The sequence below is a fragment of the Natrix helvetica genome, assembly GCF_964273705.1.
Source record: "Natrix helvetica genome assembly, chromosome: 4".
NCBI classification, from domain to species: Eukaryota; Metazoa; Chordata; class Lepidosauria; order Squamata; family Natricidae; genus Natrix; species Natrix helvetica.
The window spans coordinates 27,992,101-28,017,648 of record NC_138550.1 but is presented as its reverse complement, the minus strand read 5'-3'; the positions used below and the strand labels follow the sequence as shown (position 1 = coordinate 28,017,648).

Below are 25,548 nucleotides of genomic sequence, written 5' to 3'. Positions count from 1 at the left end.
CAGCTAAGCATATATTCCATTGAAAGAATGAAAAGTTCTTCTAGTGTCCTTTTCTATTAAAAACTATATACATTCAAATTCTATTAAATAAATGATGCTAAAATGAAAATTTCCTCCATTGAAGATAGAAGTCTTGCTATTTGTCCATCCTACTTTGTTGGAAACCAAATGTTAAAAATGAGGCACTATTTGAAAACTATGATACAGTGGGAATAAATCAGCAAGTAATAAACTATTTCAATCAACTATAATATTTTCAGTGGATTTGGATTTATATCATCAGAAACTCCATAATGGCTATTCCCTCAAAGTCAATGTGAAGATCAAGCTAGACAATTCACAGTGTTGGAAAAAATCCTGGGATTGAGAGATTTGGGATCGGCATTATTGGACTTTAACATTTGGCAATGGCAAAGGAGAAGGGGGAAAAAGACTTTTTGACTCAAAGGAAGCAAGACAGGGAATTATTAGTAAGCAATGAGTGAAAAAGAACTCGAATCCCCCCCCCCAATAGCTTTACTCTAGTTTATTTAGAATACCGCAATTCTTTTTGGGGACTGAATTGAATTTGATATTTGAAATTTGAATCCCCACTTGGCTATTACTAAAAATGAACAAGCTGTAGGTTTTTAATTTTTTTTAATGTTCAATTAATTGGATGAAAATTTGTTGACGTTTATTAGACGAGGAAGACAGCTTAGTTTTTTTTAAAAAAATCTTCAGACATTTCTTGTTAAAAAAACAGTAATATGGAGGACACTTTAATGACTAATTTAATTATTTGTGGAACTGAATGACATATTCAGAAATGTTATTTACCCTTCTGAGAGGAAAATCAGACCAACACATTTCTATCTTTTAATGGACAAATGTGAAGAAAATTACAAGTAGACTAGAGGTGTGCCTATCCATACAATCTGAAAATTTTATGAGTAACATGACTGCTTTTGTTTGTTTTTTATGGAGAATGTTTTGGATTATCTTTGGATTGATTCTTAGACATTGCAGTGTGTTTGTAAACATATGAAACTCACAATCATTAGTGAAAGCCAGAGATAGTTCAGAATCAAATTAAATGGCTTTGGATGAATTCTGCCTTGATTTACATATTTATTATGTCCCAATCACCCTGATTCAGTTTGGGGGATGTTTAAATCTGGAATACACTATGTAAAAATGTCCAGTATTACAGGGTGTATCAAGAATGGTACTTGAGGAAAGAATAGTTGGTGTCTTTTTCATAAAATAGCAAAACAGTCAAACAACATAACATCCAAAGAAGACTTTCAATACTTTTTCTTACCAATTCCTTTAGATGTGATTTATCTTCTGTTTTATCTGTTGACAGCTCTGGTGGCCTGGAAGTTTGCTCTGACATGTCCTTAATCCCAAACTGGTCTTGACTTGCTTTCTCTGTCTGCTGCTGTCTTGCAAGGATCATAACCAATGGGCTCTGTTCCAGGGGGAGCTTATCTTTTAAAGGTTGGCTGCAGTTGTTGCCTCCACTCTTTGTCTCCTGAGTATTGATGGTTACTTGAGGAATACTTACAGACTCCAGCTTCTTAACAATGGCTATTTTCTCAGTAGTAGAATCTATGTAAACAAATAAAATAAAAAGCAGATGTCAGGCCTGGAAGCCATCTTTTGCACTGGGCCTTTAGGCCTGCCCCTTTCAATGCTGTGGGAAAATGGGAGGGGAGATTATATGGAGTCTGGGAGATATATAGTCATAACAACATTCCTTTCTCAGAGAGTCAAGGACCTCTTGTCCTGCACCTGGGAGGGTGTGGCTGAGAGGCATCTCCAGTTGCCTGATTGGGCCATGAGACGGACATGTGGGTGCTGGGCAGGGACTTGGACTTTCATTTGGGTGGGGAAAACCTGGAAACTTTCAGATTCAGGTTTTCCCAGATGTGCCAATATGACATCTCTAATAAATGGAACTTTGAGGAACTTCAAGCCTCAGCGTATTCTTTCATTGGGAGTCTTACTTGAAACCCTGACAGCAGATGTCCAAATTTTAAAGAAGAAAACGAAACAATCAAAAGAAAATGAAGAAACCGTATAATTAAAAGGTCAATTTATTCTAAACCAACCTTCCTTAATATGAAACTGACTGCATACGACAATAGTTCTGGTGTTTTTTGAAGGCATCATACTGAGATGACAGCTTCAAACTGCTGGACAGCCCTATTTGGGCTGAAAGCTATAGAAAGCTCTCATTGCTGTCTCTTACTGAAATTTTCTGAAGCCCATAATAGTAACCGTACTACTCACTGATGGACATGTCATTGCTGAAATACATAAACTTTTTCTGAAATATAAGACAGTAGAAGAACAAGTAAATGAATGTATAATCAAATGAGTAAAAAAGAGGGGGGAGCTATAAGATACAAAGAAACCAATGGAAAATATACTGAAATTTACATTACATTCCATTTCTACTTTTTACAAAATGATGTAATATTTGTATTTGTCAACAGAGAAATTATCTAGAATATTAAAACATTTTTTAAATTTTTTGTTGGAAATATAAACAAGAAGGGTCATTTTATCGTGTTTGGTGGATATGTAAGAAAGCGGAAAAAAATCGATTACAAATACATGGATTAATTCAAAAGTATTAAAAGATTAAAGTACAACTGAAATCAGAGAATTTTCTTTTGGGAACTAATGGACAAACAGCTTGAAAAAAAGGTTGTGGAACTTTGTTTTTATATATAACAATTGCAATGAGATTACTTGTACTCAAAAGTAGAAACATTTGACATATGCTATCATGGAGAAATGATTGGTGAATTATGGAATATTATGAATTTTGCAATTATGTTGCTATTTGGTGCAAATAAATTGGAATCTTCTATTTTTTATTGTTTCTCTCCTGTTGCTTTTTTCTTTCTTTTTGATTTTTTACTGTTTCTATTCTTTATTAGTCTGTGTTATTTTTTATATGCCTTGTAAAACTTTATTTTTTTTTTTAAAAAAGGATAGAAGCCCTATTTTATTGTCATGAATGGATATGTTTGAACTTCACAGATCAAAGGGCCTCTTCATGATAACTAAATCAGCTGTGGTTAAAGTCTTTCAACAGGTTAATTAAAGGCCCATGTGACAATAAGAAATAAAACCACCTTGTGGAGATGCAAATTATTACACTCACAAGTTTCCCAGAGAAGTGTCTAGCTACACCTCAACACAAAGTTAATACACACTTTGACTCTTTTAAAATGTAGCAGTATTTAACATGTCTACAACAATGAATGTCCATGCATTTACGGAATTTAGTGAATTAAGCAGGCAGCTTTCTTCAAACTGAATCTGCATAGAAGAACAAATGGAAATCTATTGCATTAAGTACAATTTATGCTTAACATGCTTATTCTTTGGACAAATCAAGAGAAAGAAAAAACAGATTGAAAAGGAAAATTCCAGGCAGATAGATAGATAGATAGATAGATAGATAGATAGATAGATAGATAGATAGATAGATAGACAGACAGACAGACAGACAGACAGACAGACAGACAGACAGACAGACAGACTTTTAAAATGGAAATGATTTTCTATTCTGGTTATGAATGGAGGCCATCTTAATTTTGTTGTTGGATTTATGCACTTCTCAGTTTGAGTTTATCTTAAGGACAGATAATTTGAAGTCAATTGTGCCTGAACTGTTATATAGCTGTGAGATGAACAATGCTCCCTACATGTGTTTGGCAGCGTAATTATATGTAATAAGCCATGGTTTCTTCTCTATGGTATATATTAGTATGCCCCTAATCTGAACAGTCTACAAATTACACGACACTGACTACAATTTGTCAATAATTATTCTGGCTCCTCCTGTATTTTTCACACTGACTAAAAGTTGGAAGTCTTTTGAAAGATGCAAAGATCTCTATCTCGAAGTGGCACATATTGAATCTGGGTTCTTTTACATATTTAGAGTATATGATTTAGCATGATCCTTCATATCCCAACATCTTTAAATATATGTAGTTTTCAACAGTTTAAAGCTGTAAATGCTAACATAAGAACTTCAGTTATGGCCCAAATATTTTTAATGCCTAAATTTTCATGAGTTCATTATCTTTGCAACCTCATGTTGGGTTCTTATGACATCTAGAAAAGAAGTCTAGAATTTAATGAGCTCTCACACCAGAATCTCTGAAAACTGGCCATTTAACTATTCAAAAATATCATGTCATTTATTTTGGGAACCATTATAGATATTTTAGAGTGCAATAGATGCCCTGGCACTGTGTTGTCAGCATCTGCTCTAGATGTTCAGGATATTGCAGTAATCTGCTTTAAGAGGCAATCTAGGTATATAAAATAGGCATATAAAATACTGTACTCTGATTTTTTATTATATTTTAATGAAAGGAGGTTTGGGAAGCTTAAGCTGTTCCTTCCAGGTGCTTTCCTGCCTCAATTGATCCTTTCTAAAACTTGCTTTTGTCTTCATGTTCTTCCAACTACATGTAATAACTTGTCTGACAGTAAATTTCAGCCTACCACCGAGACTTCCCTTTTGTTCCATTAATAACTAAGTAAAAAGATCACTCCAGCTGTATCACTGCAGGCAAGGTTTTCATAACATCCTCAGGCTGTGTGATCTCCAATACAAAGTCACCCATGTGTTCCTAAAGGCATTCTGTTCCACAGGATATTTTTAGCAATTTTATGTAACTGGGGACCCCCCCCCCACAAACACTTTTCTTATAAAAAACCCTCACCTTTAAAGAACAGAGGCAGGATATATCTTGTTTCCCCAAAAATAAGACCTAATTGGAAAATAAGTCCTAGCATGATTTTTCAGGATGCTCATAATATAAGTCCTACCCCCAAAATAAGCCCCAGTTAAGATTGTCAGCCAGATGGATGCATTTAGTACCGTATTTCCCCCAAAATAGGACCTAACCAGAAAATAAGCCCTAATGCATCTTTTGGAGCAAAAATTAATATAAGACCAGTCTTATTTTCGGGGAAACACGGTAAGATTTATATCTATTATTTTGAAAAGAAAATCTCTATATTATAAAAGTGATAGGATGTCACAATGTGTTGCTCTGTGATTTAATAAGCTTGAAAGATTACATCAATTTTAAATTGCTATTGATAATTATAAGGATTGTTTTTTTCTGTTAATTAGCTTTCCTTTTGCCAGTTTTACTTTTTTTTAAAAAAATCACTGTAATATATCTAGATTTTCTTTCTTCACTAGCAAAAAGAAAAAAGGAATGGACGGACAGCAATAGATATTCAGGTAAACTGGCATTTTCAACTGCATGCTCCACCCCCCCCCCAAAAAAAAGCAATGTTGTGAAAAAAACGCATGTGTCAAATATTCTTCAAGAATCTCCATGACATGCTCTCAATATTTCAACTATTCTCTATTACCCATGTTGGAGGTCTCTTGTGAACGAATTACTACAGCCTTTCCTAAGTCAGGATGCACAACTCTTTCCAAACGTTGTTCTCAACATTTGCAAATCTCTTTCTGTTGGTAATTTGCCATGGCTAGAGATAAGCTGTTCAACATCTCCTGGAACATCATCCATCCTTATTCTTACCTGTTATGGATGTGGACTCAGGCTTCTTTTCTTCCTTGACTGTGACATGCTCTAATTGGTCACAGTTGTCACCTTCAGGGACTGAAGACATAGCACTTCCTTTTCCCAGAAAAGAAGATTCCTGAAGGCCAGAGAAAGCTGCTTTGTCTTTGACAGGCATCCGACAAGGTGTACTGTTGATACTGATGACTGCAGATACTCGAAGGGGCACCGAGACAGCAAAAGGCTCCGAGATATTCAAGGCTTTATGTTGGTGACGGGGAGAGGCTTCCAGAGGGAATAGGGTCCCATGGAATCCCAAATTGGATGTCTCATCATTTGAAGTATAGAACATACGGCATATCTTTGGGGAGGTTTGCTCATTCTCAGGGTCTTCGGTGGGGCGGAATACCTTCAGTTGCTCAGGAAGTGGTTTCATTTGGGTTGGCCATAGAATATGATTCTCTGCATTGTCCTCTGCTCCTCCTTCAGCTCCTCTCATGGCACCTTTGAGATCCCACTCTGTGTCTTGCTTGTTGAGGTCAAAGGAGCTGCTAGGTCCCCCCACTCGCTGTTTCATCATTGGAACAAAAAACCCTCCACTCGCGATTGTGCGCTTGAAATGACCTTTTTCATCCTCTCCTAAAGAAGGAAGGAAGGAAGGAAACAAAGATAAATGTTGCAGTCTGGTCTCTCATAGATGGTCAGACTCTTTTTTATCCTGCATTATACATTGTTTATTGATTAATTTGTTCATTTTTTGTTTTACTCTTTAAAGGTCACAGACACATGTCTAGTGATGCTGTGATTCAATCATATTCATGGAGAGAGGAAAGAAGAATCTAAAGGGACATTAAAAGAAAACAAATAATTGTAGATTGATACTAATAAAGGAGAGATGGATACTATTTTGCTGCTTCGGAGTAAAATTAACACCACAGAACATGGCAGAACCTTGGGATAAACATGGAGAGCTGGATGTTATCTGGGGACTATATTGCATGGTTATTCATCTTAGATTAGTTTGAATACTTGACCAGATAATGTTTCCTTCAAAAGTCTGTTCCATCTTTATAAGACCAGAGGTGGGACTGTGGTTAGAGTACAGTACTGCAGGCTACTTCAGCTGATTGCGAGCTGCAGTTCGGCAGTTCAAATCTCACCAGCTCAAGGCTGACTCAGCCTTCCATCCTTCCGAAGTGAGTAAAATGAAGACACGGATTGTTGGGAACAATATGCTGACTCTGTAAATCACTTAGAGATGGCTGTAAAAGCACTTTGAAGCGGTATATAAGTCTAAGTGCTATTGCTATGATGGTCCAGCAAAAGCCAACTTTTAGGATGTTTTTTGTGTAAGTACCTGGTACAAACTACGATGAGGAAAAAATGATGAGAATGTGTTGCAATACCAGGATGCGAATTCTGATCTTTCATAATTGCATCAAGGTATCAAACACAAGTACATAAGTGACAAAGTTTGCATTGTGAAATTATGATGTGTGGTTGGTCACCTGTGTCACCCCACAAATGCTGTAATCCTATGGTAAATACTTTATTGAGAGTAGGGACAAATCAGGCTGACTTAAAGAGCACTTTTTCCTTGCACAATACATGCTAGACATGATTCAATTTTCTGTTAGATCACTGACTGAATTTATTTCTAAGCTCTCTCCAGTTTACAACTATAATTTCAAAAGCAGTCATCAGGACCTGCTTTGGTATCTCATGGATTCCATCTACTGTCTATTTGGAAATGGTGATAGGAAAAAGTATATTTAGTAAAAGAGAAACTTGGGGTAAAGAGGGTATTTTCTGCTTCCTCCTCAATTACAATACAATAGTAGAGTTGGAAGGAACCTTGGAGGTCTTCTAGTCCAACCCCCTGCCTAGGCAGGAAACCCTATACCGTTTCAGACAAATAGCTATCCAACATCTTCTTAAAGACTTCCAGTGTTGGGGCATTCACAACTTCTGGAGGCAAGCTGTTCCACTGATTAATTGTTCTAACTGTCAGGAAATTTCTCCTCAGTTCTAAGTTGCTTCTCTCCTTGATTAGTTTCCACCCATTGCTTCTTGTTCTACCCTCAGGTGCCTTGGAGAATAGTTTGACTCCCTCTTCTTTGTGGCAACCCCTGAGATATTGGAACACTGCTATCATGTCTCCCCTAGTCCTTCGTTCTCTTAAGCTAAACATACCCAGTTCCTGCAACCGTTCTTCATATGTTTTAGTCTCCAGTCCCCTAATCATCTTTGTTGCTCTTCTCTGCACTCTTTCTAGAGTCTCCACATCTTTTTTACATCGTGGCGACCAGAACTGAATGCAGTATTCCAAGTGTGGCCTCACCAAGGCATTATAAAGCGGCATCAACACTTCACGTGATCTTGATTCTATTCTCTATCTTTTTTCTAAGCCAAAGGCAGCAGCCATAAAATTGTTTTAAAAGATGGACAGGATGAAATACAAAGCTTAGGAGGTGGTGAAATAGGGAAGAAAATGAGAGAAGCGTATATATTTTCCCTCAGCCTTTCTCTGAATCCATATTTGCAATATTCCGTCATTCTTTCTGTCTCCCTCTCCATCTCTGAATATGTTAAGATGAATCCTGCCCCCCGCCCCGATGAAGAAATATGAAAAAAACTCACTCACTAATCCTCCTGCTTCTCCCTTACCCCATAAACTGCAGCCATCCATTTATCTTAATATATTTGTTGATATAAGGGATACTAGTGTAGATGCAAAGCAGATATACAACAGCTTGCCACAAACCATTTTTTTCTGAAGTAGCAATAATAACAGTAATGGTTGTCTCTAGATTGTATAGCAAAAAATGCAGAAAACTGATATAATTATAATTTTAAATATAATTTCTTATAGCTAACTTTTCATTTTGGAAAAATGTTCCCATGTTGATCAAAATAGACCCAATATCGGTAATCAAATAGCCTATTTTGACATTCGTCCATTTTTTTTCTAATTAAAAAAAAAAACAATGCAAAGGCTTGGTAGAAAATAATTCCTTTATCCAAGACCCCAAATTGCAGTAATTTTAACACAGGCAACAATCTAATTTCTAAGGAAAAATAAGTTACACAGTTGTGGTTGGAATTCCTATGAATGCAGCCTTCCTCTAGTAATTGGATGATCCATAAAACAGGGCATTTCTGATGTTTAATGTTACAGAAACAAAAATAAAGGGACAGGCATTCCTAGAGGTTAACCAAATCCTAAACCATTTGCAGCTTTATATATTAAATTTTAATCCTCTGAGTTGGGGTTGATCAGAGCCAACTGGCGCAGCTCATTAAGAATTTATACTAAGTGGCCTTGCATTAATGAAGCACTGTAGTCTATAAGTTTGTATCCGCCTTTGGCACAGATTGCAAATTCTGAACCATCTTCAACAGCAGTTCCACACAGAGTGTGTCTCAGAAATCTAGGCGATTGCGAAGCTTGGATTACTGTGGAGAGTCCATTCCTATACTGTACAATCTCATAAATTCCACAATGAGAAAATGGCCTGCGCTAGATGATACCAAACAGACTGGAAAGTTGTCATAAGATTGACAAATCTCCCAGACTGCATAAAATGTTGAGTAGAGTATCCTAAAAGAAACTCCTCTTATTCAAGCAACTGAAGTTTTGCATAAACAATAATCAATCAGAATAGAGCTGGAAGGGACCTTGGAGCTCAAGCAGAAGATCCTATACCATTTCAAAAAAGTGAGTGTCCTGTCTTAAAAACCTCCAGTGAATAAGCACTCACAAATTCTGATTGCAATCTCACTGTTAGGAAGTTTCTCCTTAATTCCAGGTTGCTCCTCTCCTTTATTAGTTTTCATCCATTGTTTCTTGTCCTGCCCTCTGGTGCTTTGGTTGACCCCCCCCTTCCTCTTTGTGGCAACCTCTCAAATACTGGAATACTGCTGTTACGTTCCTCCTAGTCCTTCTTTTCTCTAAAATAGCTATACCCAAATCCTGCAACCGTTCTTCATATGTTTAGTCTCCAGGCTTTTAATCATCTTAGTTGCTCTTCTTTGCACTTTGTAAAAAGTCTCAACATCTTTTTTGTAACGTAGTGACCAAAAGTGGACGTAGTATTCCAAGTGTGACCTTACTAAGGCTTTATAAAGTGGCACTAACACTTCACTTGATTTTGATTCTATCCTCTGTTTATCCAACCAAGGATTGTATTAGCTTTTTTGGCTGCTGCCACACACACTGCACACAGTTGCACACTGCTGACTCATATCATAGTGAAAGTCTTGGTGGTTTTTTTTTTCTTGAACCATGAGTTCATCTAGAAAAAGAAGATGGTGATGAAAGGCAAGTGGCTACTCCAGCACATTCTCTGACCAGTGACTGTACTAAGTACTTTTGGGTGTTATGAAATACCTAAACCCCATAAAACATTTTGAGTAAATAAACAGATTAATATAAACAGATAGCCAGAACGTCCATCAAAATTACACAAATTCAGCTTCTGATATAAAAATGCCCAAAGACTGGGCAAATCTTTGACTTTTCCACATTTGATACACACTGACCAAGTCTTACCTTCTACTGGAAGTGAACAAAGTGAGTCCATGCTTTTAGCTGGTCGAATGGTTGCTTTCTCTGTAGAAGGAAAGGATGTAAAATGTTTGAAATATAACCACACACTGCAGTTATACAGAAATGAAAATTGTTAACAAGTGCAGCTGCAAAGCAGAAAAAGATTTAATATCCTGAGAATACATACAACTCTCTCTTTAATTTACAGCTAAAACTAAGGTTTACCAGCTAGTAAGATATAAGAGGTGCAATACTTTCTTAACTTTTTTTAGCACAGTGAAAAAAGCAAGTTTTATTCAGTGTGTTTATTTGCCAAAATAGTGATATGATTTTTGCAAGGATTTTCTGAATTGCTTATTCATAAACAATGAATAATTGTGCGTTGTTCTTTATTCAAGGAGCCCACTAACTTCTCCCTAAGAAGAGTGTTGGGCTGGATTATTTTCTTCATCCTTCCTCATTGTGACAACTGTTTGGACACCTGTCCTTCATGTAAGCTACTTATCTGGTGATAAATATATATATTTTCAAGAATTAAAAGCTACGCTTAGTAATTGCATCTTCTTTGCTCTACAAGGATTGTTGGAAAGGAGCCAGGACATTTCTTTAATAAGATACTGATTATCTCATAAGGATTCTAATCAGAAACCCCAGACAAGATTAGATGGACACATGTTCCAAGACTCCTTAATAAAATGACTGGCATAGGCATATTCTTAGTAACAGCTTGGGCAGACGTACACTTGACCTCTGCCTGCGCTTGCATTCAGTGAATTCAGAAACGCATGTTCAACACAGTAAAATAATAGGCAGCATTCACTGCAAGAATTTAATAGGCTTTGGGATATGACTGCCTGTTATTGTCCTACTGAAGTGATACTTGGCATGATGTAAGAGGTTAAATATGCAATCTCTCCCATGCTGTTGTCAAGCATCGTTCATACTGGCTTTTAATCCTTGTTACTTTATTAGCATGAATGATCTTTTGCAAAGTGCTGGGCTGTATTTTTTTTTTCCTTTTGGCCAAGGCCAAGCTAAGGGAGAAAGAGAAGCTATGTTAATGAGGATCATAGAGAGTCTTTACCAGATAATTTTTGTCCTCGAACAAACACACTTCCATTGCGGCTCAGTTTAGTTTTAGCTTCTGTTCCTGACCGGCCCAGATTAAAAATAGACTTCCATTTCTTGGACTTGGTGGATAATTTTCTCCTGAAAGATAAAATCAAAGTTCTGTAAATAAGTAACAATGCTTAACAGTTAAGTTCGATATGTGTTTTTAATGCGTCCTGTTTGTTTGCCTTCATTTCCTCTCAGACTTTATTTTACCGCTTTTCACAGTTGTAACCAAGAAAGACTTGAGCATCTCCAGCTAAAAAAAGATCAGGTAGCAGATGGTGTGAAGGTTTTGATTTGAAACATAGAGGGCTCTTGCCATCAGAGTAGCCAAGAGGCTAGACAGTTTGACCCAGAAAATGACTGCTTTCCCTTTCCCACTAATTATACATGTTATATTATGTATGATGTGGGAAATGGCCTTTTATGACTGGCCAACTCCACCCAATGAAATTATGGGTAAAATAACAGTTGACCTCAGGCCTCTGAGTTCAGTACAGCCTGCCATTCATGTAGATCCTTTATGGGATTCAGAATTTATTACTTGTACAAAGATGTGGCTGCTCAAGCCCTAATTTATAGTATGGGAACATGAGTAAATGCCATATGCCAACAGCAATTTAAGTATTAAACAGGACTGATGATGATTCCATAGTGGCTGAATAATATAAGTCTTTACATTATAACAGCTTTTGTCATCTTTCAGCGGTATCCAAGTATGCATAAGAGTAAATCTAGTACAGTGATGGTGAACCTATGGCATGCGTGCCACAGGTGGCACGCGGAGCCATTTGTCAGGGCACGCGATGCGCTACCCTATCAGCTGGCCAGCGCGCATGCGTGCGCTGGCCAGCTGAGTTCACCGTTTTTAAAAGCCATTTTTCGCCCTCCCCAGGCTCCAGAGGCTTTATAGGAGCCTGGGGAGGGCGAAAAGAGTCCCCCTGCCCCCCGGAGGCCCTCCGGAGGCTTCAGGGACCGTCTGGAGGCTTCCCTGATGCCTTCGGAGCGCTTAAAACAACCCTCCGAGCAAACTGGAAGTGACTAGATTCTAGTATATCGGATATGCTACACAAATATAGAATGAATATTAAGGTAGATATTGCAAATGCAATTGGGGAAGGTTACCAGTAGGTGGCTGTCTTATCACAGGTGCCTCAAGCCTTTGCATTCCACTCCTGCTGATCAAACATTTGAAATGAAGCAAAGCGGAAAAAACTATTCCTGTATCCATCTGTCTGCCTGATACTAGAGGTACTGACACTGACCAGGGATTTAATGTTCTCTTTCTCACAGCGACGTTGAGGAATTAGTGGGGAAAGTTTATATATTTTAAACACATATTTCAAGTTTTGATGTAGCTATACAGTGCTGGGGAATATGGTTCCTCCCCCAAAATTGCACTAAGCTTATTCATGGAAGCTATCGAAGATGGTTTCTCTTATAGTGCTTAACTGCACCATAGCTACTGTTATAGTTGGGGCAAATTGGCTGCACACTAATTGCTTCTAACAAGAAATAGTGCAGAGAAGAGCAACAATGATAATTAGGGGACTGGAGGCTAAAACATATGAAGAACGGTTGCAGGAACTGGGTATGTCTAGCTTGATGAAAAGAAGGACTAGGGGTGACATGATAGCAGTGTTCCAATATCTCAGGGGCTGCCACCAAGAAGAGGGAGTCAAACTATTCTCCAAGGCACCTGAGGGCAGGACAAGAAGCAATGGCTGGAAAATAATCAAGGAGAGAAGCAACATAGAACTGAGGAGAAGTTCCCTGACAGTTAGAACAATTAATCAGTGGAACAACTTGCCTCCAGAAGTTGTGAATGCCCCAACACTGGAAGTTTTAAAGAAAAGTTTGGATAACCATTTGTCTGAAGTGGTGTAGGGTTTCCTGCTTAAGCAGGGGGCTGGACTAGAAGACCTCCAAGGTCCCTTCCAACTCTATTCTATTCTAAAGATGCCGCAGAGTACCAAAGAAGACAGATTAGACCAGGGGACTCCAACCTTTGGGCTGTGAGGGAATTGCAACCGGAAATGGTAGAAATGGCCAGCAAATGCTCACATGCACATTTTCATTTCTGCAAGTAGCGGGCAAGCGCATAGGCTTCATTTGCCTGTGTGGCAAGAGCTATGAACATCTTTGCTTGCCAGCTGCTCATGTGGAACCATCCACTCTCCCTCCACCACTGGTCCGCAAAGCCAGAAATGTTGGGGAACTCTGAGTTAGACAATGGTAGACCATTGGGTGATATTTGTTTATTTATTACTGTATTTGGGGACTATAAGACGCACCGGTGTATAAGACGAAAAGGTAAGTTCGGGAAAAAAAGGTTTTGTCCTCCCCCGTCCCCAGGAGCACTCTGCAGGCTTCAGCAGGGCTGGGGGAAGGCAAAAACGCCTTCGTTTTTGCGAAAAATGGCCTGTTTTTCATAAAAACAGGGGCATTTTTGCCTTCCCCCAGCCCTGCTGAAGCCTGCAGAGTGCTGCTGAGGGCTGGGGGAAGGCAAATACGACTCCATTTTTTGCCTGTTTTTCACAAAAATGGGATGCAGGGGCGGCACTTTGGGAGGTCAAAAAAGGCTGTATTCGGTGTATAAGATGCACCAACATTTCCACGCTCTTTTAGGGGGGCAAAGGTGTGTCTTATACTCCAAAAATACGGTAAATTTATAGATGTTTCAAGGCCTTTTTATCTTTTGTGTTAGGTTTTCAGGTACTATAACAAGGAATAACTTACTTGCTGTCTGGTAGATCAAGGACGGTATGGTAAAAGGAGCCAGTGGCTGGAACAATTTCTGGCAAACTGTTCTCCCTTCGCTCTTTGCGGGCAGGGTGACAGGCTGAGAGGCTTCGGGCCTGAGCTTCTTCCAAGCTTACCAGCTTCATTGGCAGAGGAGTGGAAGGTAAAGTTAGGCTCTTCATCACAGGTTTATTCTCTGGAAAAAATGAAGGAAAAACACATTAGACATCTAGCCTAATTTGGGATGTCCTCTATTTTATTATAAAGTCTGTTTGGAGGTGAGCTTTCTTTGTTATGGCTTTTCCAATAAATAAATAAAAACACAGCTAATTAGAAGAAATGCTAAAGTGCCACTTTTGAAGCTGGGAAAGCTGTCTTTAGCCATCAGGACTTCCTTTTTTCTTATTTTTTTGAGGGGGGATGGAATGGAAGGTGGGAATGGCAGAGAGAAATGGAAAAGCAATAGCTCTCTCAAGCAATGCTTTTAATGAATAAACCTTCCCAGTGAAATTGTTTGCAAATGTGATTGTTGAACAAATGCACTTCTTATCCAGTAATGTCACTCAGCACTCTGCCCTCTACCCCAATAGTTCCTTGGTCAGCAGCCATATGCCACAATGCCTTGGCACGCATCTTCTGAAAATGAGGGTGTTTATTTGTACTGAACTTTGGGAAGACTAAGCTCTTTTTCTAGTTTTGAAGATGAAGCAATACTTCTCTCCCATCCAGACTATTTTGGAGATTTGTTCTGAATATCGTTGCTGTTTTTCCTATTCAACACTGACTGCTATTGTTAAAAGGAGGTAGGAAGTTACAGCCCTGGAACTCAAAAAAAAGGGGGGGAAAAGAAAGAAAAAAGGAAGTCCTGATCGCTAAAGACAGCTTTCCCAGCTTCAAAAGCTTCAACTTTAGTATTTCTTCTAATTATCTGTGTTTTTATTTATTTATTGGAAAAGCCATAGCAAAGAAAGCTCACCTCCAAACACCCTTTATAATAAAACAGAGGACAAACCCAACAGATTAAACAGAAGTGAAGTAGAATATACCTGAATGGAAAGGGGAAAGGGGTGGGGAAGTCATGATTGTGTTATTATACAATTTGAATAATGGACTTTGCATTTAATTTTAAATATTTTGATCTTGTTTTAAACATTATTATATAGAAACCATGAAAATGGTCTCTTCTGAAAGCCTTTATCATGTTGTACCCCATTTATATGGAACAGTTTATAAGGGAGCCTAGGAAATTCTTATAACAGGTCTGCAACTTTTATTGAGTACTATTCATGATATGTGGTGAAAATAATCCCTTAACTGAATGTTTTCCCATTAACAGCTGCCAGAAAGGAACAATTTAAAGCAGCCTGTCCAGCCGACAGCTGCAACTTATGAGACCATGCTATTTACACGTTTTTCTTTTCGAAGATTGTTATGGGACAGAACAACAGCTAAATTGATTTTTCAGCATGATGGCTGTTCTAACTAGTGAAACAGCACAAGGATGGGATATATAACATCCCTGGGTAGTAATGTCTTTGCAAACAACTTTCTTGGCACATACTCCTTGCCATACTTCACTTGTTGCTGTTGTTTTTAAGACTTTTTTAATCCAAAACCTGATGTGTCAGAAACTGACACAGTAAAAATCAAGGTGCCAGCTGCTAATATCATTTCTTTTTCCCCAAGAATCTTAGCAAAAATAAGTGTGGAGTTGGCAACTTGGTGGTTTATTTGGAAATATACCCACATGCTCAGGAACAAGACAAAATAATCAGAGAACATTTGAGATACTGGTGATCTCAGGAACAACCTCTCCAGTTTCACTGACTTCTATTAAATGGAAACGTTATGCCTGACTGTAATATACCCATCCTTAGCATCAATTTGTGGATGGAGAAATTACATGAAAGTAATTTTAGTGATGGCAATATTGTCTAATATTCAAATGTGCCCACTATCCCATTAAAATGCTGAATTATTAACATATAACGTATCTCAGGACTTTTCCTATAACTTTTTGGTGTGATAAGTTACTGTAACAACATTAGGTCAATCATGAGGGCAAAGATCTCCTGGCTGTTAATTCTCTTTTCTATGCTTCCTTTTTTTGCTTTTTCAATTAATCAGTTTGCAAGAACAAGAGGAATGAGCAACAAAAGGAAATAAAGCTGAGACTTCTTACTAGATCCCCACAATTCAGTCTTCAATGAATGAGAAACTTTGTAACTTTTGTTCCAATGTGAACTGAGGATTTTATGCAGTGGTGGGTTTCAATTTTTTTTTACTACCAGTTCTGTGGGCGTGGCTTGGTGGACGTAGCATGGGAAGGATACTGTAAAATCTCCATTCCCTTCCCACTCCTGGGGGAAGGTTACTGCAAAATCCCCATTCCCTCCCAATCAGCTGGGACTTGGGAGGCAGAGAATAGATGGGAGTGGGGCCAGTCGGAGGTTGTATTTACTGGTTCTAGGAACTGCTCAAAATTTCTCCTACTGGTTCTCCAGAATTGATCAGAACCTGCTGAATACCACCTCTGATTTTATATCTTTATTCCTTGTGTGCATAAATTAAAGGTTTGGTAAGGCTGCATCTTCCCAAACCTACTAAAGGTTCTGAAAGAAATTTTAAAAAGCCTTAAAGGATAAAAAAAAATTACAGGTAATCTTCAATTTACAACAGTTCATTTAATGTCCATTTGAAGTTATAACGGCACTGAAAAAAGTGACTAATGACCATTTTTCACACTTATGACTGTTGCAATATCCCCATGGTCATGTGAGTTGCATTCGGATGCTTGACAACTGGTTCATATTTATGACAGCTGCAGTGTCCCTGGGTCATGTGATCGATCCCCTTTTGTGACCTTCTGACAAGTCACTGCGAAAACCAGATTCACTTAACAGTTGTGTTACTAATTTAACAACTGCAACGATTTGCTTAGTAAATGTGGCAAGAAAAGTCATAAAATAGACAAAACTCACTTAAAAACTTTCTCACTTAAGCAACATTAATTTTGGGCTCAATTGTGGTCGTACATCGACTACCTGTACAAATTGAGATAGCAGACTTTTATCCACTATTAGGTAAAGGAAAAGTTTTCCCTCACACATACATGCTAGTTGTTTCTGACTCTAGGGGGCAGTGCTCATTCCATTTCTACGCCGAAGAGCCAGCACTGTCTGAAGACGTCTCCATGGTCATGTGGCTGGCGTGACTAAATGCTGAAGGTGCATGGAATGCCAAAGGTGGTCCCTATTTTTCTACTTGCATTTTTACATGCTTTCGAACTGCTAGGTTGGCAGAAGCTGGGACAAGTAATGGGAACTCACTCCATTACACGGCGCTAGGCATTCAAACCACCAAACTGCTAACCTTTCTGATTGACAAGCTCAGTGTCTTAGCCACTGAGCCACCGTGTCCCTTTGTTCACTATTAGTCAGGCTTTATATTAGTCACATCAAAATAATCCAAGGCCGGATTCTATTTTTTTTTTTTTTAAAAAAAACATATAGATGCCCTTCATTTCCTTCTTCTGTTTTCTTTTTTCAATAGAGTTGGGATTCAGACCTAAATACTAAAAGTAATGTAAATAGGTTATGTGCTGGGAAGAACTGCGTTTATTGGCCAAAAGAGGTCAGGATACATTTGGAAATGGTCACTGCTAACATAAAAGAAAATAGTTGAGGAGGAGTTACCTTCATTATCCTTTGGCCTGATACAAACGTTGTCACTGAAGATCTCATCCACATGGTTCAATATGAACTCTATCACCAACTGTTGGACTCGCACTTCCAAAAAAGCTGCATTTCCATTGCAGCCCTCCGCCTCAATCTCCTTTGATCTAAGCATAATCAGAGAAGCAGTGGGAAGAACAACGAAACATCACACCACCGAGGCACTGCTTGTGAACAAGAGAACTAATAAGCCATGTCTGCAAATTTACAGCAAAAAAACCACTGTAATAGCAGCATAAATTGACCCACATCCTACCTATAAACCTTTTGGTTTTGCATTCATTTCGTGACTCCTCACCTACAGTACAGACATGCATAAATCTACTATACACATTACAAGAGTTACATGAAGTACATTTTAAATGGCATGGTCCCCTTTCTATAAAAGTTTTAAAATAAAACCCATACCATAGTCAGCTTATGGAAAGAGAATATTAGTCCAAAGTACCATTCTATTTTCATCAATACCAACATGCTGTTGGGTAGCAAAATAGAGCCAATCACACAGAACTTGCACTGCTCACTTCAAAATACAGTCAGGGTAGACAATCGGTTTCAAATGGTCTGCAGACAAATGTTTTAGGAATGCCATGATACGAAGGGGGCACTATACATCAACACCAACAGAGCTAAGCAAAAGCAAAGAAATGATTTGGCCTTAGAACCATGGTGTTCACACATAGACTATTCTATGTTCATTTAATTCTCCCAAATTCTTCTCCCTTCTCAGAAACCAGAGCAATTGGGTATTAAGACATCCTCTACTAGAGTTCATCAAGTCTGCTTTGAAACTTAAATATTGTACAATGGGGACAACTCTTTATAGAGATCCTTCAAAGCCTTGGAGAGCCATGAACTCTTCAAAGATGCAGCAAAAATCTACAGGCAATCATTAAACACTGCAGTGTGTCTTTCAATGAACATTTCCTCCCCTTTTCAGAAAGAAAGAAGAGTCTGAATCTGGGGAAACATCTTCAAAGAGAACTTCCACAGGGTATATTCAGCTCATAATTCTTTATTACTCTTTTACGAGAAACAAATGGTAATAATCAACTTATGGTGGAATCAAAATATAAATTTTTAGAAAGACAGCAAGGGAAGAATTAAAATGAATCACAGATCGTAACTGAGAAGAACAGTTTCATGAGTGGAACTTGCACCTCAGAACAATCCTGGTGCAAGAACAATCCTTGTGTAAGCTAAAAGTAATTTCAAGAATAGTCATCCCATTAAAAGAGACTCAATTATCCAGATGGGGTTTTCTGTACATGGATTAGTGTATTGATTTGCTTAGTTAGCGAAATGTCTTTGCTAAGCTTTTATAGAAGGAAGACCAAAATTTATGAACAAAGATGAAGTACAATATAACAAGCTCCTTCCCTAGATCTCATTAAGTCAGGGTTTGAAAGAATGTGACAAAAACTCCCATTGATTTCACTGGCTTTTATCAAACGTTGCAATGGCAGTTTTAATAATCCTTCCCCTGAACAGTATCCTTCAGATGTGTAGCCTTCAACACCCATAACTTCTTAAACCTGGGAAGACAGTCAGTCGATATGGTTCAATGATTAGAATATCAGATTAGGAACAGGGAGCTCTATGTGAAAGCTCCCTTCAGAAAGAAGCCTACCATACCTATTCTAATGCTAGCAAAGATTTCTCCAGATGAAATATCTTTAACATAATATCTAATGGACGGTCTTTTCTTAAAGGGGCAATTAATATCAGCTGGAGCTGGGGGCATGTCAAGGATAATGATGATTATAGCTGTTTTCCTTCTAAAGGAAAGATCAACTGGAGTAAGGAGTCTGGTGAGATGGAAAATGCTTCTTTCATAACTGATATTTGCTTTAAAACAGGGCTGCCAAACTCCTGGCCCACAGGCCGGATGAGTCAAATGCCTTGCCATGCCCATTTTAGCAGAGGGGGGAAATAGTCCCGATATGTCATGTGATGCCGCCGTGTGGATGTGTGTTTGACACCCCTGGTCTAAAGCAAATATCAGTTATGAAAGAAGCATTTTCCATCTCATCAGACTCCTTACTCCAGCTGATCCTGTTTAGCATTTTTAAGCTGGCCAAACTAAAGCATGAACATTCAGTATTGTTGCATGAGATGAAATGGGCGGAGGAGGGGAATGCTTGGTTGTCATTTCAGCTTCCTAAAAGAAGGGGAAGATGAAATGCTATAAATCAACAGGGCAGCCTTGTTTTATGGCAGACCAGACAAATAAAATAGCACGAGACATAATCAAACATGAAACATATCGCAGCCAACAATATTATGTCAGCAAAAATAAACAGCACACACAAGCAAGGATTGTTTCAGATTACTTCAAAGAACATTCTGTTATGAAATTCTTATCTGAGCTGAGCTACTTTAAATCTGTTGCCTAGTGGCAGAAATTTATGTCCCATTTCTGTACAGCAAAGAGTGAAGACAAGAGCCTTAAAGTGCATAGCAAGCACTTTCATATGAATACAAGATATAGCATTACAGCAAGACTCCCTCTACTACACCAGATTATTAAAGATGCAAGGAAGGATGCCCCAGGAACTTCAGAACTCTGCCTAATTACAACAACAGATCTCAACAACCCCTCCTAAGAGGCATAGGAGCCATTTTCTAGGCAACATCCTGCTCACTGGTGTAGCAATTCTGCTTAGAGCTGGGGCTACTGCAGTCCAAGTTAATCCACAGGATTTAAGTTATCTCTGAGTGGAACCATCACTTCAAAGCATCAAGTGGGAAAGGAGGGGAAAACATCAGAAAACAATTCAACTTGATGGATTTTGTGAGTTTGGCTTTTTTTTAAAAAAGAAAAGAAAAGAAAGTCTGCTTTGTGTTTTTCATCACATCAATGTTTTGGCCCAAACAATCTCTCCTTCCAACTCCAGCTTCACCCACCTATCCAAAAAGTAGAAATACTTTCTTATCTTGACATGCCAAAGTGTTGCTGAAGAAATTATCTCTGGGCAACACAATCCTTTGTAAAGCTAATGGCTGAAGTGCTAGATAAAACTCAGAACGGATTCCTTCAACAGGATAGCCTTGTAAGGGAGGTACAGCTACTTTTCATTTTCCCTGGGGATCCATACTTATATAAATAAGTGTAGCTTCTACCACCTCCAAACCACCCCCTCCCCCAAAGAAAAAAGATGGACTATGCAGGAGACAAAATTAAATTTTGGAGCAGTTCAAGAACTGCAAAGATGGGGACAAGTTTTGCCCTGTATTTTCTGACGCTCAAACCCTCAGCCTCTTGTTGACCAGACTGGTATCCTTGAACAAACTCATTGTTACTAGTAGATCACATGCAGTGTTTTGCTGCATGCTCACAATGGAAAAGTCTAATGAGAAACTTATGTTTCCAAAATTGCATGAAACAAATGGACCTGTGCACTAGTGCTTCCATAATCAAATTCATATCAGTGTAGTGCTGCTTGGAGAAGTACTGTGTCAGATATCTCCAATACACTTTATGAATCATTGCGCCATCTAATACTAGAAACTTCAGTAAAAAGTATGTGTGTGTGTGTGTTTTTCCCCACTCTTCTTGTGCCTTGCAATGAGGACACCAGATGCATCTGACAAATGGGCTTGGTTACAGCAAGCACATAAACAGCGTTGGGATTTTGCAGTTTCTTTCCTAATTTAGAGGGGATGAGCTTTTTATTTTTGTTTTAATCTCTACAAAGCCTATTTTAGGAGTTGCAACACCATTTTCATGTCCTATTGAAAAATACTGTGGAACTATATACAGCCCAGGGGTATCAAACTTAAGGGCCATGGGCCAGAACTGACCCATGTGGTGCTTAGATCTGGCCCGTAGGGCCACCCTGGAAACAGTGAAGGACCGGCCTACAGTGCCCCTGCCAGTAAAAGCAGAGCTCGGGAGGGGTTGCAGGAGGCAGTTACAGCCAAAAACAGAGCTCGGGAGCCCATCTTCGTTGGCAGGGTGGTCAGGCTGCCACAGACACTCCCAATACGAGTGATGTCAAGCAGGCCATGCCCACCCTGGCCACGCCTCCATCCCCCCCAAGGTCAAACACAAACCTGATGCAGCCCTCAATGAAATCAAGTTTGGCATCCCTGCTATAGCCAATTTTTCAGCAATCATTTTACTATACTTTGAGAAAAGCTCAAAAAACAGGCTTGGTTCCCTTCTCCAGTCATGGCCTATATCAGTGGTTCTCAACCTTCACTTCACCACAGATCCCCTTTAAATACCTTTTGTGGCCATGGAAGCCCAAAACGTAACTCAAGATTTAAATCATAACATTTCTTCAAGCCTGTGATGAAATCGTAGCACCACCCAGACGTCCGCGGACCACAGGTTGAGAACCACTGTCCTATTTGATCAGATAATTCAACTTCACACCACTGTTTTTACTTTTGGTCTCCTCCCCCCCTCTCTCTGTGTCTCCGTCTCTGTATCTCTCTATCTCTCTATCTATCTCTCTATCCATCCATCCATCCATCCATCCATCCATCCATCCATCCATCCATCTATCTATCTATCTATCTATCTATCTATCTATCTATCTAAAGTTTACATGAACTCTTGATTGAATATTTTATTAAAATGCACATTTTATAATTTTTGAGATTTGCAACTTTTTCAGGTACTCCCTTTACTTTTTCCAAGAAAACGGGTCACTGAGCTATATAGGAACACCACATCAGTTTTTATGAAAATGGGAAAACAAAAAACAAATTGCTGTGATTCATCTCCACAATCATATTTGAATGTATGCTTCTCCCCCACAGCTAGATTTGTCCACAAAGTTCTGATGAGCACCTCTACTATACATTTCCATTAGCTTTCTCAGTATTGCCTTTAAGATAAAGAAAAAGAGTAAGTGTATTTATCATACCTAAGGAGATTAGGTGCCCACACTAAAGCCAGGTTTTTGGTGTGCATGTTGGTCATGCTGCTGAAGGATGCCAGAAGTGCCAGGTGCTTGCTTAAGTATTCCAAGGTCCTGAAATAAAGTAATCAAGACAAACCAAGAACAAATATGACTATTGCAATGTGGACATGGGGCCATCTGGAACAGGTACAATTGATGTAACACGCAGTAGCACAATGCTAATGCCTAAACTAAAATCTGTACCGATTGCCAATTATTAAGCATATTTTAAGGTAACAATGTAAACTAAGCAGGATTGGGATTGAATGTGCAATCATTTTGTAGCTAAGGTTAACAGCTAGAGAATTTTTTTAAAAAAATATTGACATTTTTAAACACAAGAATAAAACTAAAGGTAAAGGGGCTGTGCTAATCTCCATGTCAAAGCCAAAGAGCCGGCACTGTCTGAAGAAGTCTCCATAGTCATGTGGCCGGCATGACTAAACGCCGAAGGCGCATGGAGCGCTGTTACCTTCCCACCAAGGTGGTCCCCATTTTTCTACTTGAATTTTTTACGTGCTTTCGAACTACGAGATTGGCAGAAGTTGGGACAAGTAATGGGAGCTCACTCCATTACACACGGCACTAGGGATTCCAAACGCTGAACTGCCGACCTTCTGCTTGACCTTCAGATCATCTTAGCCACTGAGCCACTGCATCCCTCTTAAGAATAATACTAGTACAAACTTTTCTTTCTGTTCTATTTTTCTGCTTTTTTTCTTTTTTGCACCTTTAGTTTTTTCTTCATTTTTCTCTTTTGCTCTTTTATTTATTTTTTGCTCTAGTTTAGTTTGTACTAGTCTTATTATTACAAACTAAACTAAAGCAAAAAAATAAAAATAAAAGAGAAAAATGAAGAAAAAAAAACTAAAGGTGCAAAAGGAAAAAAAGCAGAAAAATAGAATAGAAAGAAAACTAATATACAGAAGTGGCATCTACGTTATGGGACTTTTTCTCCTGCTCTGCATTCCAAAATTAGATTAGCTCCATCCTTTTTGATATTATGAAAGATCCTTCAAATTGCTTATGTTATAAGGCCTGGGGCTCCAGTTAATCTGCTTAGATGGCTCTATTGTTGAGGCAGCTATTGTTATCCTCTCTTCACCTAAGGGTTTGTACATTTGTTAATTTTATACTATTTATTTCTTAATGTATATTTTTATATCTGTGGTTTTTATTCAATTGTGTGCCACCCAGAGTAAGATGGGTGAGTATACAAATTTTGGTGAGACGGATGAATATACAAATTTCATTAATAATAAATATGTGAGTAAATCTTCTTAATAGCAGTTACAAGTATAGTTATAAATTGACTTTACATTGTGACTCCCTTCTTTCTATAATTTCTAGTGTCTAATCATCAAAGCCACAAATCATAAGTTCAGACTTTTTTAAAATGCAAAAAGTCCACAAAGGATTTCCAGTCACCAATAAATGTAGATATTGTCTTAGTTATACTGGCCTTTGAGTGGTTTGCTAGGATCTATATTCTATCTAAAAAGTGAAAGCGGTCAAAGTAAAGTTTAAGAATAGATACTACATTTTCATTATTTTTTATTAAGAATTTTTAATAAATTTCAGCTAATATGATCACTGTCCATAATCATATTTCCCATCTTATGTCACATCTTATGTCACATTAAAAATTACAAATTTAACACAATTTCCAATTGTGTTTGAAGGTTGCAGCACAAATCCACATTGTGGCCTACTACCTTACCTACTAATGCACTGGTTAACTACTTACACACACCCCTTTCATTGAAATATTTGTTTTCTTCTTCTTCTTACTCTTACTTATCTCTACTGGGGGGCATTGGGACCTTACAAACCCACAATGTTTCCTCCCACTGAACATCTGAAACCGAATGAGGAGAAAACACAAAATAGATTTAACCTGAGCTATGTAAAACCTCATCTGAATTATCTTGAAGGTACATGTGACAGAGGAGCCAGCTGGTTGTGCAGTTATCTACAGCTATGCTTATGCAGCAGAGACTCAAAACAAAAAGCGTTTTATGATTGAAAATATTTTAATTGACTTCCTGGAATTTCAAAATGTTGTGATAGAGACCTGAATACAGTAATAAACTTCAGTAATAGATGAGTAACCATGAAACAAAAGCACTGGAAGAAGTGGCTGGGAAAAAGATGATTTGGATAGGTGGGAAACAGAGATTTTTATTTTTTTTATTTATTTCTTAGATTTTTAGACCGCCCCTCTCCCAAAAAGGGACTCGGGGCGGTGTACAGTCAATATAATAAAATCATTCATAATAATTAAATACATTTAAACTACATTTAAGATACATTTGGAGGGGGAAATAGGCTGTACTAAGAAATAAATAATTCTAATCTTAAAACATCACAATTAAAACCCCAAACCCTAAAGTAAAATAAATCCCTGGGAGGTAAAACTAAGAAAGTGCCAGGCCAGCTGATTGAAACAGGTGAGTCTTTAACCTTTGCCGGAAGGAACGGAGGTCGGTGGTAGTTCGAATGTCTGGGGGGAGGTCATTCCAGAGGGTTGGGCCCATCACAGAGAAGGATCTACTCCTAGGTGTCGCCCGCTGGCATTGACTAGCAGATGGCACCAGGAGGAGCCCCTCTCTGTGTGAGTGGATAGGTCGCAGGGACGTGTGTGGTAGGATGCGATCCTGCAGGTAACTAGGTCCTCTGCCATGGAGCGCTTTAAAGATGGTAATCAATACCTTGAAACGCACCCGAAAGGCCACAGGTAGCCAGTGCAGCTCGCGCAGGAGAGGTGTTACGTGGGAGTAACGTGTACTTCCCATAATAACCCGCGCGGCTGCGTTCTGAACTAGCTGCAGTCTCCGGATGCGTCCCAAGGGAAGCCCCATGTAGAGGGCATTGCAGTAGTCCAGGCGAGACGTCACCAGAGCATGAGTGACCGTGCGCAGGGCACTCCGGTCCAGTAG

At 38.6% G+C, this 25,548-nt stretch overlaps 1 protein-coding gene across 1 annotated transcript in view; it reads right to left on the bottom strand.

The window, feature by feature from the left end:
• The window catches only part of ARHGAP31 (Rho GTPase activating protein 31), a 119,889-nt gene that overhangs the window by 5,731 nt on the left and 88,610 nt on the right, over positions 1-25,548 (bottom strand). Inside the window, exons 5-11 of the mRNA XM_081950739.1 lie at positions 22,574-22,681; positions 17,658-17,803; positions 13,960-14,158; positions 11,192-11,316; positions 10,111-10,170; positions 5,577-6,197; positions 1,304-1,593 (exon numbers count right to left, since the gene is read on the bottom strand). Coding sequence (XP_081806865.1) covers positions 1,304-1,593; positions 5,577-6,197; positions 10,111-10,170; positions 11,192-11,316; positions 13,960-14,158; positions 17,658-17,803; positions 22,574-22,681 — 1,549 coding nt within the window. The remainder of the gene's footprint in view (positions 1-1,303; positions 1,594-5,576; positions 6,198-10,110; positions 10,171-11,191; positions 11,317-13,959; positions 14,159-17,657; positions 17,804-22,573; positions 22,682-25,548) is intronic.